This window comes from Protopterus annectens, chromosome 6.part0 (assembly GCF_019279795.1).
Source record: "Protopterus annectens isolate FY-2018-M chromosome 6.part0, PAN1.0, whole genome shotgun sequence".
In the NCBI taxonomy this organism is placed as follows: domain Eukaryota; kingdom Metazoa; phylum Chordata; order Ceratodontiformes; family Protopteridae; genus Protopterus; species Protopterus annectens.
The window spans coordinates 182,129,397-182,145,098 of NC_056737.1; the positions used below are offsets into that span (position 1 = coordinate 182,129,397).

The 15,702-nt window shown below is 40.7% G+C and overlaps 1 protein-coding gene across 1 annotated transcript in view; it reads right to left on the bottom strand.

The window, feature by feature from the left end:
- Positions 1-15,702, bottom strand: part of PTPN21 (protein tyrosine phosphatase non-receptor type 21) — a 1,442,744-nt gene that overhangs the window by 88,518 nt on the left and 1,338,524 nt on the right. Inside the window, exon 18 of the mRNA XM_044073481.1 lies at positions 2,536-2,696. Within this exon, the coding sequence (XP_043929416.1) occupies positions 2,536-2,696 (161 nt within the window). The remainder of the gene's footprint in view (positions 1-2,535; positions 2,697-15,702) is intronic.

The following is a 15,702-nucleotide window of genomic DNA, read 5'->3' on the forward strand; positions in this document are numbered from 1 at the left end:
TAAACAGAAACATAAAGATGTTATAACAGCCATATGGTCCCTCAGTGTCAACCTGTGGTCTAAGATAACATCTACATTTTATACCTTTCCAACAAAGTCAAGCTTGTTCCCTTCATAAAATTGGATAATAATGTATGTGCACCCAATAACAACAGTGAGGCTCTATTTTGTTACAGCTTTGGAACCTGTCTGCAAACCTAAAGAAGTCACTAAATACTTAAAAAGAAATTCAGCTTTATTTACTACTACTACTCAAATATTTATTTTACTGTGCATGCATATATTAAGAAACCATCTCACATTTATTTTATTGTAGATGGACACTTTAAAAGGCATTGGACTTTTTTTTTTTTACATGAACACTTTTAAAATGTCATACCACTTTTCTGTCAGTATCTAAGAGTCCTGCTGCTAGTACTACTACTACTAAATGCAGTTGAGCTGTTAAAGGATCAGCAAAAATATTGCTGTCAAGTGATACCATTTCAATGGTGTCCAGTGTTACATTCTGTGATGGTGTGGGGTACTGCCAGCCATGCCAGGGAGAAGAAGGGCAGTGGATGTATGACTTGTGCCAGCAAATCTAGCTGGAATTTTGTAAATAATTATATGTCATTAGTAAATCAAAATTATCTGTACAGATGCTTGTGCTGAAAATGTATTTGTAAACTTTGCTTGTGTTAAAATGTATCAACATTATACCCTGCTGAAATGAAGAGAAATGTACAGGTATTATGGTAACTGAATTAAAAATATATGCTTTAATAGAGGACACTGGCACAACAAAGGTTAACCAGCTGGCTTATTTTAAGAAAAATAAGGGAAATGTAAATGAGCTGTTAAACCATTAAAAGGCACTGCACAGTGCTGAATGGGACTGGAGACAGCAGGTCTGGAAGCAGCCATTACCTGTTACCTTTTGTAAAGAAGGGGGGAGTATTATAAATGTTTCAGGCTTCTAGGCACTGCTGTAAAAGCTCTACATGTGTATTGTAGCAGCCTGCTACAGTCTTGTCTCAAACTTCTGAAGGGGACATTGCTGGAACCTATAGTAAGGTGACCAGATGAGGTCATTCTGCAAGACAGCTTGGATGTTATATTTTTACAGGGAGTAGTCTCAGAGTATAGAGTATTCTGTTTTGGAAGCCTGACTCCAAATACCCTCACCCACAGCATTTTGCCTTGCAGTAGTAAGCAACCTAACTATGGAACAGTAACATTCTCTTAGATTCAGTCAGGAATATAGTGAAGTTTAGCTTTGTGTTTTTCTTTATTTGTGTAAGTCTGTCTGTCAATATTCTTTTCAATATTTCCTGTCAGCTGAACTCTGTGGTTTACTGTGAATATATATTCAGTATTTTCATGTACTTTTATTATTAAATATGTTTAAACTTTTATTGTGGCTGGTCCTTGTAGAAAGCACTTAACCTTTCAGAGTGCTTACATTTAATCGGTGACACTGTGTGGGCCACTCCAGAAGGCCTAGCCATCTTGGTCAACTACTACCATTTGTATTAGTTTTAATATTGTATTAATATTGTACAGTATAATTGGACACCCTTTAAGGGCCTTAGGGTAGCTGACTGTGGAGTGTCTGGTGGCAGTGAATCTACCTTATAGTCTTGGCAAAGCTGATAGAGCAGGTAACCTGCACCAGCCTTTCGTGTGTGTGTGTGTGTGCATTTGTGCGTATGTGCTTGTGTATGTGTGAGTGTGTGTCTGTGTGTGAAATTTAAAACGTAAAGAGTGTGTGTGTCAGCTACTTTGGGGCACGGCCATGAAGCATTGGGTTCACACACAGGGTGCTGGAGGCCTTGGCTTGGACACTCAGATAAGGACCTAACCCTACAGCTGTACCAGTGGGGAGTCTTATTGGGGATCTGGAGGGAGAAAGATATAGAGACATCCAGACCCCTGGCTGAGTGTGTTCCCTGAGTGCTCTTCAGGGAAAATGTACTTGATGCAGATAGGTCTGCATCTGAAAATACTCAGAGTATCCATTTCTATTCCAAGTGCTCAGTGGTGAGGATTCAGGCTCCTTGATTACTGGGCCAGCATGGGGATGGCACACATTCATATTATATTATAATACACAGTTTCAAATGGCCACTTTCTGGATCAAACAACACTACACAGTCTGCGAAAAATACTGAAAAAACAAAAATTCCCACCATTTTGTGCTTACCCTCATCTAATTAAGGCCACCTTTACAGTCAATAAGCAGACTACTGCTTTCTCATTTTATGACCAATCTGAAATAGTAATATGAATTCAGACTCTGCCTTCCCTCTTCCCTGGGTACCATTTACCCAATTTCCTTGCTATATTGAAAGATTCTATGACAGTATGCACATATTGGTATTGCAACTGACAGTACAACTTGTCTCCAGTACACTTAAAAAAGCTCAGAGAATGCTTTGTGCCTTGTAGCTAGCTCATCCACAGCATGCCTCATCTACAAAAAGCAAGCAACTGTAAAGCTATTAAATTCTTCCAATAGGCTGACACTTAAGATGGTAGGACTGGAAAATGTACCTCATTGTGTTCCAGACATGCAATCATGATCTCTGACAGAATAACCACTCCAGTTCTTCCCACACCAGCGCTGCAGTGTACCAGCACAGGAGGATTGGGGGTTGCAGGATCTGCTGAACTGTTAGTGTGACGACGCACTGATTGGATCTCTTCCAAGTATGCTGTAAGGGAAAATTATTAAGCAAATTATAGGAGATCAAGGAAAGGTACGATTGAAAGTTATGAAGTCTGATGGGAATGCATCATACAGAGATGAAAAACTGAAGACTAGTGTAAAGCCTTCTAATTAGTAAAACTGCATAATTTACTTATTTATCAGATTAAGGAACTGGACCACTTGGGTCCATTTTTAATCATGACCTAGTTACAAATTAGGCAACATAAATAAAAAGGAATACTAAAGAGTGAATATAATACAAAATAAGGACAGCAATAACACAAACTACATATGCAAGAGTTTTAAGTAAACAGCAGAACATACCATGTTTAATAACGAAGTTTGCTTTTTACAATAGGTTTTTCAGAAAAATGAACAGCAATAGACAAGATTCTGTAGTTCAGAGTAAATACAGGATAGACAGGTACTGTTGCAATGCATCTGTATCTTGACTAATTGTTCAGGTATGATTTGAACTGCTTAGAGAATGCAGAGAGCAGTTAATAGAGAATTTCAGATGAAGGTGCCAAGATAGGATGAAGTTCTTTCAGCACATACTAGGTATATGAAATGTGGTCATCAAAGAGACCTGGGGTACTCCTTAATTGTGAAAAGGTGACAGATGTATCATTATGGAATTAATTAACAAAGACATGGGCAAACTACAACACATCCAACCAAGCCAATCCAGTTTTGTAAATGGCAGATTCAGTCTTCTCAAACAGTTTGACTTCTTTGAGGAGGTCAGCAAAGTATGAGGAAAAAGTGTTCACATCAAATATCTGGTCCTCATAAAGACATTCAACTACCATTCTTTAAATGTAAATCCCTATGCAACTCATTGGAAAGCAAACTGTCTCACAAACTGAACCCAATAATTTAGGGTAGGTGAATCTTATGAACAGAGTACACCAGGACTTGGTTTTCAGGCCATTCTTTTTTTGCATCTACTTCTCAGGGGTCAAGGAAAATGTTGAAGGCTTATGGCTGACAAAGTTTACTAATGTATGCAAACTCTGTGCATCATAAAGTCTCCAGAAGGCACCAATATCCCTTCAGAAGGCTTGTCACAAACAAGTAGCTGGTGTAAAAACCACAGCCTAAAACAAAACACCAAAAAATACATGACTGTGTCCTTTAGTAGTTGGCAGACTTTAAAAATTCCCTACAAAGTGGTCTGTCAGGAATACTGGGTGAGCAAACGAGTTTAAAGAAAAAAATTATTTTTCTGAGCTGGGGGACACAAACTGAATTGCTCAGACATGGTAAGGCCTGGTTAGATTTAATTCTGGTTGCTGCCAAAAAAAATACTAGAAAATAGAAATCAAAGTCTAAACCAGCAGTACTTGATGCAGTGAACACTGTAGCACAGATAAAACAGGAAATGAGATCTTTAGAAATGGGCAGAAGTAAATTACATAGGAAAAATGGAAATTGTGGGGACAGTAAATGCAGAAAAATACTTTGGAGGAGGAATAAGGTTTAAAAGAAGGCAAAAACTGAACAATTTATGTAATGCTGGAATGATTATATTGCATAGAAGAATATATGTGATGTATAATGTTTTCTTTACTTTTACATAAATGTAAGTTTGCTTCTGTCAAAAAAAGAAGTTATGTACTCACCGTAACGTTCCATCTGAGTTGCCCATCTTCATTTATCCTTGACCAGTGGGTTGGTTTCCCAAAACTGGAACGGTCTTGGCCATTTCCACAGCTCGCGCAGGGCAAAAACTCTTGAGCCTCAACCCTACCCACAATGAATCTCTCTTAGTTACCTCAGATCGAGATTACACATAGACATAAGATCAGGAGGCCTGATGAAAACCATATCTGCTATATAAAACTAGTCAGACATAGAGGTATGTGTCCTACCCATTCCACCAAAGGACATTAGAAAGGCTGGGGGAAAGAGAGAGGAAAGTCAAGGATAAATGAAGATGTACAACTCAGATGGAACATTATGGAGAGTACAATACATAACTTCTTTATCTGAAGTTGCCAATCTTCATTTTACCCTTGACCAATGGGACAGAGTCCCCAGCTACCTTAGATCTTGGACAGACTCAAGGAAGGATATTCCTGAGTACCACTGAACCAAAGTATGCTCTTCCCTGGTGACCAGGTCCAATTTGTAATGAGTAAGAGGGTTTTGTAATGAGGTTGGGAGGTTGGCCTAATGGTTAAGGTGTTTGCCTTACAAATACAAGGTGCAGGGTTTGAGTCTCACAAGGGATAATTGGCTAGGCTTGAAATGGCTCGCAAGAGCAGTTAGCTTAGTACTAATCTATGAACCTATGAACCTATAATAAAGGTTCATAGGTTAGTACTAGGCTAACTGCCCTTGCGAGCCATTTTAAGCCTAGCCAATTATCCCTTGTGAGACTCCAACCCTGCACCTTGTGTTTGTAAGGCAAACACCTTAACCATTAGGCCACCCTCCCAACCCAACAAGCTACGAGGGAAAGCTCAAGTTGCTGCTGTACAAATGTCATCCATGGAAGCTTGAGACTGAAAAACTGCTGATGTAGTCATAGATCTTGTAGAGTGAGGATTTATCGGTCTAGGAAATCAATTTTCTTTTTTTTCATAAATAAAGACTATACAGTCTTTTAGCCATTTGGCCAATGTTACTTTGCTGACTGGTTTGCCAATTTTGGTACTTGAGAAGGAAATAAACAATTGGTTGATTTTTCAATATCTTTTGTTCTGTGCAGGTAAACACATAACTGTCTGTGAACATCCAATAAATGAAGGGCGGATTCTCCATTGTTAGAAAAATTGGGAAAGAATACTGGAAGATTAACAATCTGATGAATATTAGTGCCTGACACTACCTTAGGAAGAAAGGAGGGATTTGTCATTAAGGCAACTCTGTCATTATGAAAAATCAAGTAGGGTGGCTTTCAAAGATAAAGCTTGAATTTCTGAAATTTTCCTGGCAGAAGTTATTGCTACAAGGAATAAGGTTTTCCAAGGCAACTATTTAAGGCCACATTCAGCAGAAGGTTCAAAGAGAGGCTGAACAATGAATTGTAAGATCCCAGGAAGGAATAGGATCCTTAAAAGGGGTTTCAACAAAAAAGTTCCTTTTAAAATACTTTGCATAACTTATGAGAAGCTAGGGAATGATCTTCAAAACTATTATGAAAGTTCAAAATCGCTGCCAGATGAATTTTAATAGTAGAGGGATAGGCTCCTTCATGAAAAAGAGAGGATAAGAATTCTAACATCTTTTTGATGGGCACTGAAAGGGGGTCAATATTCATTTCACGGAACCAAAAGGTAAATCTCTTCCATTTACTCGTATAGAGTTTATGGATGGATGGCTTATGACAGGCTAGTAAAATTCTGCGTACTGGAGAAGGAAGGTTAACTTGCCTGGCAATTAAAGGAACTGGAGGAACCATGCTGTCAGCCTGAGGTTCTGGAGGTTTGGGTGAATCAAGTTCTCTGGCTGAGATAGGAGGTCTGGAAATGGGTCCAAGGTTCTTTTATCAGGTAAGACCAGAGAAAGGGGAACCCATACTTGTCAAGGCCAATAAGGGGCAATGAGGATTAATTACTCTGCTTTTCAGCCTTATGACATTCTGAAGGAACTTCGGAATTAAGGGAAATGTATACAGAAGTCCAGGGGGCCAATTGTGTAAAAGAATGCCCCTGGATGACTCCCCCAGTGGGGGGATTAGGATGAAGTAGTTGCTGCACTTGTTATTCAGGGGAGAGGCAAAGAGGTCACAGCAAGGCTGCCTCATTGGCAGAAAATAATTTCCGCCACTCTTGGACTGAGGGACCACTCGTGAGGTAGAAGAATAGACCTGCTCAGTCTGTATGCTATCGCACTGGAGCTCCCTGGAATATGTGTCGCTATCAGAAGTTGGTTGGAAGAAATCGACCACTGCCACACCCTGACTGCTTCTTGACATAGAGGCTAAGACTTGGTTCCCCCGTTTGTTGATGTACCAAACTACAGACATGTTGTCTGTTTGAATCTCAATAGTTCCTGGAGGGAAAACAGTTTGAAAAAGCTTGCTGCTGTTACTTCTAGGACATTGATATGCAAAACTGGACTCGATGAGAGACCAAGTGCCTTGGACAGTCTTGCCCAAATAATGCCTCCCACCCCTTCTGGGAGGCGTTTGTAGTTTCTATGTCCTTGGGCTGCTGTGGGACAAAGAGGCGGCCTAGAAGAATGTCTTATGAGTGCATTCACCAAGCTAGATCTTTTCTGCAAAGATTGGCAATTAAAATCTGATCCAACATAGGCTGGTGAAGTATTGACCACTGAGATGTAAGTAGCCAATGAAGATTTTGCATATGAAATCTTGCTAGGGGAATTAAGAGTTATTGTCACTGTCACTGAACCTAGGGCTTGTAATACTAGACAAGCAGGTACTTTCTTACAGTGTTCTATCTTTTGAACGTGCGCCTTGATTTTTGTAATCTCACTGGTGGAAGGGAGGCTATGACCATTCTCATATTTAGCATTGCTCCTATGAACTCTAAACTTTGAATTGGAATCAGTTGAGATTTTTTGCAATTCACAGTAATTCCTAGGTTGGGAACATGTCTGTAGAGCGTAACCTCTTGCTAGTATCAACAGATACCTGGTCAGAGTGGTAATGATCCAGTCGTCCAAATGTGGAAACAGCCGGAATCCTTGCAGTCTCAAGTGAGCTGCTACTACTGCTATGCCTCAACACCCTGGGGGCTATGGTCATACCAAAGGGCAGAACTTTGAACTGATAGTGACCGGCTCCCAGACTGAAGTGGAGAAACCTTCAGATGCGTGTGTCCATTTTTATGTGCTAATACCACATCCTGGAGGTCTATCGAGCACATCCAGCTATCCTTCTCCAGAAAAGAGAGAATGGACTGTACAGTGACCATATGGAATTTTGTCACACAGATTTAGTCAATAAGATGCGATCCAAAATTGGTCTCCAGTCCCCTGTCTTTTTTGGCACTAAAAAGAATCTTGAGTAAGCTCCAGACTCTAACTGGTCTGGTGGAACTTCTTGGATGACAATTTTTTTTCTAGCAGTCTTTGGATCTCTGGGACTGGTGGTTCTCTCTGACTGGGTGGAACATTGGAAATTAGTTTGGAAATAGGATTAGGAAGAGAAAAGGGTATGACATAACCTCTGGATATAATCCTCCGCACCCAAGTATCTGACATGATTTCTAGCCAGGCATTTAGATGCAGGGATAAGCATCCCCAAATGCCTCCAGAGGAAGACAACTGGGCCTCCATTCAGGAACTCTGACAGGGTTTTCTGGAAAAGAAATCTCCGAAACCCTGATTTTGTGGGTCTCCTCTGCTGTGTGGGTGGCATCTTTCATTAGAGTTCCCCCCTCTGCCCCTAGGAGAACTTTCACCAAGTGTGTCTTGAAAAGGACTTCTGGATTTTTTGAACCACATTTTCCACCCACTCTTTGAATAATGGAAAAGGGTCATTGAGGAGCGGGAAAATGTATGCTGACAGCAGAAAGGGTCTTTCCATCTTTCTCACACCTAGATAATGCTTCTCTAACCTTTGAGCCAAATATGGATGATCCATAAAAAGGTGCATTGACGAATAAAAACTTAAATGGCTCCACAAAGTCACAAAGTCGCATCCAAGCATGTCTCCTTACGGTTACACTTGAACCCGCTGCCCTGGTGCATGTGCAATGAGCTGCATGTGCAATGAGCTGCATGGATGAATTAGAAACACACTCCATGGTGGCTGAGAGGCAACTTTGTCTTGTATCTTGTCAGAGACCACTCCTGCCAGGATATATGAGAGCTCCTTGATCGGATCCCTTTGAAGCCTTGTGAAATGTGCCACAAAATTCAAAGACCGTAACTCGAAGGTCGATGATGCGTAAATCCGCTTACCAAACCTATCCATCATATGAGACTCCCTGTTGGGTGGATGGACAGAGGAACTTTCCTCAGCCAGTTCCTTTTTCATGGCCACCACTATGACCATGGCATCTATTGCTAAACCTTTTGTTCAAAATTTGTCTTCAGGAGGGGATAAAATTTTGCCTGGCCTCATAGGGACAGGCTCAATGGAGTCAGGCACCTTCCATGCCCATTGAGCAATCTACTGGATAAGTTCATCAATGACAAAGTCATCCAAGAGGTAGATGGGCGAGTGCAAAAAGCCTGCAGGTATACGGACTCCTCAGGGGTGGGGTTTTGGGACTTCCAATCACCCTTCTGTTTCAAAATTTCCAGGATGTCTCTCAAGGAGACATCATCAGGGGGTGATATGGAAGACCCTTCCTCTTCATCAAAATCAGTATCTTCGGCGATGGATTCCACATCATCAGGGGGTGATCTGGAAGACCCTTCCTCTTCATCAAAATCAGTATCTTCAGTGATGGATTCCTGCAGGGAAGCTTCCTCTTGCAGTTTGTTTTCCTCAGAAGGACTGCATCAGAGGTGAGGTATCTGAAGAAGACAGAATCTGAATCTGAGTTTCCTGAGGTTTTAGCACTTGCTGTCCCAGTGGAGGAGCAGGATGGATAACTGGACTTGAGTAAGGAACATGCTTTGAGGAAGAAGAGGTCAACTGAGTGGCTGAGGCAGCCAAGTCCATCTCCGTAGCCTCACAGGCTGACCTTGCTGAAGAAGGAAGGGAGCCTGGAACCAAGACAGACTGCCTTGGAACTGTGATCACTCCCCGCTCTGACGAGACCACCTCTGAGACAGAAGCTGGTGCTGAACTAACCCTAGCTGAAGCCCCAAAGTGTAGGGATGGCTCCAAAAAATTGGAGTCGACTCCTGCCCCTTATGGTCAACCGGGTAGCTACGGCCCCCGGAAGTCTCCAGATCCAACAGAGCCAAATAACTCAGAGCTTCAATCAGTACTGAGGTTAACAGAGACTGTTGGAACCGATGCAGCTGATGCCAGACAACTTGAAGCTGAAATTTTAAAGGCCTCAGAGTTACAGGAGGACTAGTCAACAGGGTGAAATAATGTTCGTCATCTGAAGGGGGCGGAGCAGAGGGAGCACCTGAAGTTTCTCTTGTCCATAATATTTTCTCCACCAGTCTCTCAATGTCAGTCTCTGTGAGGCTTTTGGTTTAATGGATAGAGGACAGAGAAGGAGACTTGGGTCTATGCAAAAAGACCTCAGGTAATTCCCCCAGCAAAGGGATCAAAAGATGGGAAACATTGACATTTAGGTGTTTGTCAAAGCAGTGCTCAAAACTTGGATCTGTGGAACTGAGCCAGCAGTTTGAATCTGTGCAGAAGCCTCAGCACTGAAGGTTTAGAAGCAGTGAAGGGTGTTGGTGCAGACATCACAGCATCAACATCCTTCGGAGTAGAGAAACCTCTTGGCACCGAGGTTTTCATTTTGACAGTCACCAGCTATGACATATACTATAATCTTCCTGCAGGTGGTGTGGTCCCAAGCAGTACACACACAAAGCATGTGTGCTTGAGGAAGGAATTTTGTGGCCACACTGCTGACACTTCTTAAAGCCAGAGGTGCCCTTAAGTTTTTCAGCCATAGTAAGAAAAGTTACACTCTTTCCACACACACATGCAACAAATGGTTGGAGCAATTACAGGCAATCCAAGCACGCATAAAGTATGAAACAGGGAAAACAAATCCAAAAAAATGTTTTTTTAAGAGAGCTATAAAGAAAGGGGAGAGAGTACACTGAAGTGTACGTAAAGGGGGAATCTACCAACAATGGTAGAAAAGAAGTACACAAAGTGCATGGAAAAGAAAAAATACCAGCAATGGTAATTAGAAACTATGCAAGTAAGAAGAAAGGGGAAGGGGGGAAAAGTAGAAGTAAACTTAGAACTAAACTTAGTGAGAAAAGATTAAATAACAGTAAATAATTTCACTTAGCTCAAGAGTGAAGGCAAACTCGTCTATCCAAGAAAGTGGCAAACGAGTCTTGGGGTAACTAGGAGAATGCACTGTGGGTAAGGTTGTAGCTCATGAGATTATGGCTTGAGCAAGCCGTGGAAATGGCAGAGACAGTTCCAGGAACCCACTGGTCAAAGATAAAATGAACACTGACAACTTCAGATATGATAATTCAATAAATATGTTTAAAAAATGTATCCTTTGGCAAGCACAATATCCCCTGCACCTCTCACATTAATAATACTCCGCTGAAAATTAGCCCAGTAGTTAGGGACCTGAGAACATATGCAGACAATGAGCTGTCGTTCAACCAAAGTGTGTCATTTATTGTTGGGAAGTCCTTCTTTATAGCACAACTTATTAGCAAGGGTATTGCACACAAATCTAGGGAGGTGATCATTCCACAGTATACTGTACTCACTGGGCCAATCACTGAATATAATGCCCCATGTGGCATGTACCTTTCCAAGCACCTGACTCAACTTGAGCAACCACAGCATTTTCTCAATAAGAAAATCAAGGGTCTAAATCACAGAAGCTACTTTGATTGCCTAAAACCCTGTACTTCTCAGTATCTAGGGTCTGCAAAGGGAAATCTCTGCCTCACAGAGTCTCTACTAACCCCATCTTTGCAGACCTTTTACATATCCGTAAATCAAACAATGGCAGAAACACCTGCTTTTAGAGACCTCAATTTCTACTGGAACTTAAACAGAACATGCTGGAGGGATAGTTATTTTATATATTTAGATTTGTTTACTGGGGTAGTGCACTGATCAAATACTGACCAATTTCAGGGTCAGCCTGGGTGAAAAAACAGTTCACAAATAAAAAATAAAGAAACATAAGCAATAACAGAGTAATTTAGACTAATTATATAGAAAAAAAAATCTCTATATACAGTGTGTGTGTGTGTGTGTGTGTGTGTAAGCACAGTGCATTGTACAATAAAGCAGGAGTGTAACATACAATACATACATTAGTTTCTTAAGTGGATAAATCTTCAAAGAGAAGAGACTTGAAAAGGAGATAGGTTAGGCGATATGTCCTGTGCTGAAGCAGGAGCATTTGGCTTGGATGAAGACCGTCTTTTTGAATTGCATTCTGAATTTAGAATAAGTGTTCATTTCATTTATGTCGATCGGGAGAGCTTGCCAAAGAGTAGGTGACTGAGAGAAGAAAGCTTGTGCAGTGTTGTGGAGTTTGGATTTAGGAGTAATGAGAATTGGTGTGGCTTGTGAGTAGCATCTCAGGTTGTATGAGGTGATTTTTTTCATGAAGTCTAGTTGTAAGGGGAGTAAATAGTAAATGTGTGGGGATGGAGTAGTTTACACAGTTGGGATCCTAAACGTAGTTTAGCTCTTTGTTTTATGGGTAGCCATTTGGCATTTTTTAGGGTAATACAGTGATGCTCAGATAGACAAACATCTGTAATGAATCAACAGTTGCTGTTAGAGTGAGTCTGGAGGTGACAATGTATTTCTTGGTGGCAGAAGCACAAATTGGAAGCCTGTATTCAAGATTTGAATGGAGAACTCCCTTTGCCAATGGCTGCTCTGGCTGTTTGGGATATAAAAGGAAAGATTTTTTGGCCCAGATGAGGAGGGAGTTTATTTTGGCTCTCACTTTGTGTATTGTGGAAATGGAAGTTTAGTGACTGATCAAACCATTATCCTAGGTATTTGAAGGTGGAGGATGTCTCTATAGAATGGTTGTGTAAATCAAAGATAGTTAAAAGAGTCAGGTACTTGTTGAATTTGCTGTGGAGCTCCAAAAAACATAGTATTGGTCTTGGTGGATTTGAGAAGTAGTTTATAGTTTATGAGCCACTGGTGGAACTCATGGAAGTCCAACTGGAGTTGGCAATGAATGTTGGTGTGTGATTATTGATGTGATCAGTAAATGACCATGTCATCATCAAAGAGGATAAGTGGGACATGAGGGAGGTCACACATAAGTTTGTTAATGAAAATGGAGGAGAAGAGGGAGACAAGAATGGATCCTTGTGGTACACCTTTAGTAATAGGTGAAGATTCTGCTTGCAAGGATCCTATTTTAACTCTGAAGTGTCTGTCAGTAAAGAAGTTTTTAAAACAAGGAGTGGTGTCTGGAGTAATACCAATTTCAGCACCTTGTTTTGGAGAAAATAGTGGTCAATGAGGTCAAGTGGCTTTGTCAGGTCTAAAAATAGGGCACCTGTAAAGGATGTCGCTATCAGAGTTTTGCAGAATGTCATCAGTTAGTGACCAAAGTGCTGTCAAAATACTTCATCCTGGCCAGAATCCATGCTGTTTAGAGGAGAGCAGGTGGCACTACTGGATATACATTGAAAGAGTCTTTCTCTATTGTAAGGTTGTGTGTGTCTCTGATTTTAAGTGTAACCTGGATGCACAGATGGGAAACCATATGTTCACCCCTTGTTTGGCACCCTTGTCACTTACGATCCAGGGGAGCATATAAATACCTGTTCCAGGGTTATAGTAATTCATACTTACTACACAAAGGGTTTTTCCACAATACTAAAGCAATACAAGATTTCTGCCAAATACAGCAGCCATCTTACTTAACTACTACAGCTACTAAAGAGCCTCACAGAAACAGCCTAGTAAGCACCTATGAAGAGTTCTGCATTGGGCCAAGAACAGAATCTCCTAAATTACTGGGCTTATGAACAGTGTGATCCAAAGAGGGAAGGGAAGCCCATATGTTTACTAAATCACCAGCATCTACAATAAAGCAACAGACTCATTTTTGCATAGTTTGAAGTTTTTGAGTATTTTTAGCATAAATGGAGCCAATGACTGGAAAAGAGTGCTACGGTACTGGCAGAAGCACTCCTTTTCTGATAGCTATTCTACACTGATTAGTTAGCAGACTGGAAACAGAATGGTATCTGTAAAGAAGAGAAAAAATGTCGTTATTCAGGTCAAGAGTATAACTACAGACAGTTAATGGAGGATTCAGCTATATACCAAAGTTTTTTAAAGAATCATGAAACAGTAAAATTTCAGTTAAACTTGCAAGAACTGAAGCGATTGTCTGTACCAAACCTATGAGTTTGTTTTACTGAGATTAACATTTTGGCCTTTTTGTTCACAAGTCAGGTGTAAGTTTGACAGAGTAGCCCCAAGGTACTGCAAATGATTTCAGAATTGCCAGTTACCCAGACAACAACACCATTATCATAAAGCAGGATATTGTATGCTTTCTGTGCAATGATGAGTGACTTGATGTGATGAACAGTAGTGGTCTCAGGAGAGTCCACTGGGGACAACAGGGTAGAGATAACACTGGTCAAGGGAGAATGCAATTCTGAAAAATCTGCTGTTTAGGTAATTGTGGGGCCGCTGTAACACAGCAGTAATGAGGCTATACAGGGATAGCCTATAAAAGTATCTTGTCAATAGCAAGGTCAAAGGCTTTGAAAAGGTCAATGAGAAATTATGAAAATTAAAAACATTTTGATTCTGAGGAGTTTCAAGACTATTTTAATCTAACAACTATGTATGCCTTGCCAATACCCACACTCAGGCCTTACCTCCTTTCTAAAGGAGGGAGATACCAGTTAATCCAGAGTTAAATGTGACAGCATCTAGCCAGTCTTCCAGTGCAGAGGAAGTTTATTTTGGAGAAGGGGAAAGCACTGGATGATGAATCTCAATCTCTCTCTCTCCACATATATTTATTTATTTTACTGGGGTAGAACATCAATTACAATAGACCATTTGCAGGAACAGCCTTTGTAACTCTTCAATGAATTCTGCTTATTTGCTGACAAAGGTTCAGTTGAGCTGCTTGTCTTACTGAGATAACAAGAAGTCAAGGACCACTGGATCTCTAGTGAGGCAGTAAGTGAGGGATAGCTCACCCCTCAGGAATCTATAAGAAACAGAGACATAGCTGTTAGTCCCTCCTGACATTAAAGGTCCAAAAATATTTTTTGTTAAAGAAGTGATCTGGAGATTTTTGACTCTGTTGACATGTTGTTTGAGAGACATACTCTATGGAGCACTGCACTCTATAATGGGTCTGAGTAGTGCTAAATACAGGGTCCCTAACTCAATTCAAGTGCTGGAAGGGGAACAGGAAAATCATCCCTGCTTTGCCAATTGTCTGTAAAGAACACAGTTAGCCTGTAAATGGTTCATCTCTTGGGCTCCTGCTTGTAAATATTTAATCTTCAAAGTTCCTGCTTACACTTATCTAGGGTCCCAGCACTTGTCAGAGATTTGAGATTCATGGCTAGGTTTAAAAAGGCCTTTGTGGTCATTAGCCTAGTATACACCTATGAACCTGTGATAACATCTTTGGATCTAGACAAAATACCTTTGCCTACTAGTTGTGCTAAGTGGAAGAATTTCCTGACAACAGTTGTCATGTGATGATCAAAGGAGAGGGAACTGCCACCCCATGTAACTGGGTCCCTGACAACCTTTTTGTAGGTCACATGTTTCAGTGTGTTGTTGCAACAAAGCAATATGAAAGAGTACAGCAAGTGGTCTGAATGAGTCGTTAACAGCTGGTGGCTTGTCTGGAAATAGGGATTACACAGGTTATTTTCCATAGGTGCAGAAATATACCAGTGCTGAGGGATATATTAATGATATGCTGTACAGGTACAGCTACAAGAATGTCATAGGGCTGGATTTTTGGCTAAAAATCCATCAAATGCAACCTTCCATAGTAGTGAATATTTCCTAGTCGTTTACTTAAGCTAGACAGGGTAAGTGTTTTAAACTGAACGTCTGCAACAAAATCAGCTATGGACTTAGCAATTGTAAATACTGGCCTGCGGAGTAGACAACCCAAAGTATAATGCACAGACCTGAAAGTGTGATCCAGACACAGAAAACCTCAAAAACCTTTGAAGTCTGGTGCTATAGGGATGTGATAATAAGCATGTTTTAAATCCTGGGCCAATAAAAAAACAAAGGGGAATGAGAGGTAATAAGTCATGAAGTTTTAAAATTCTGAACTTTAAAGCTTTCACCAACTGGCTTAGAAAGGAGATATGCAAGAGTGGTCTACAGGAAGCTTCTTTGGTACTCTACACATTTTTGAATAAAAACCTTTCCTGTCAAAGGAGGGACAGCTTATATCACCATGAGAAATAATTGATGTTTGTACACC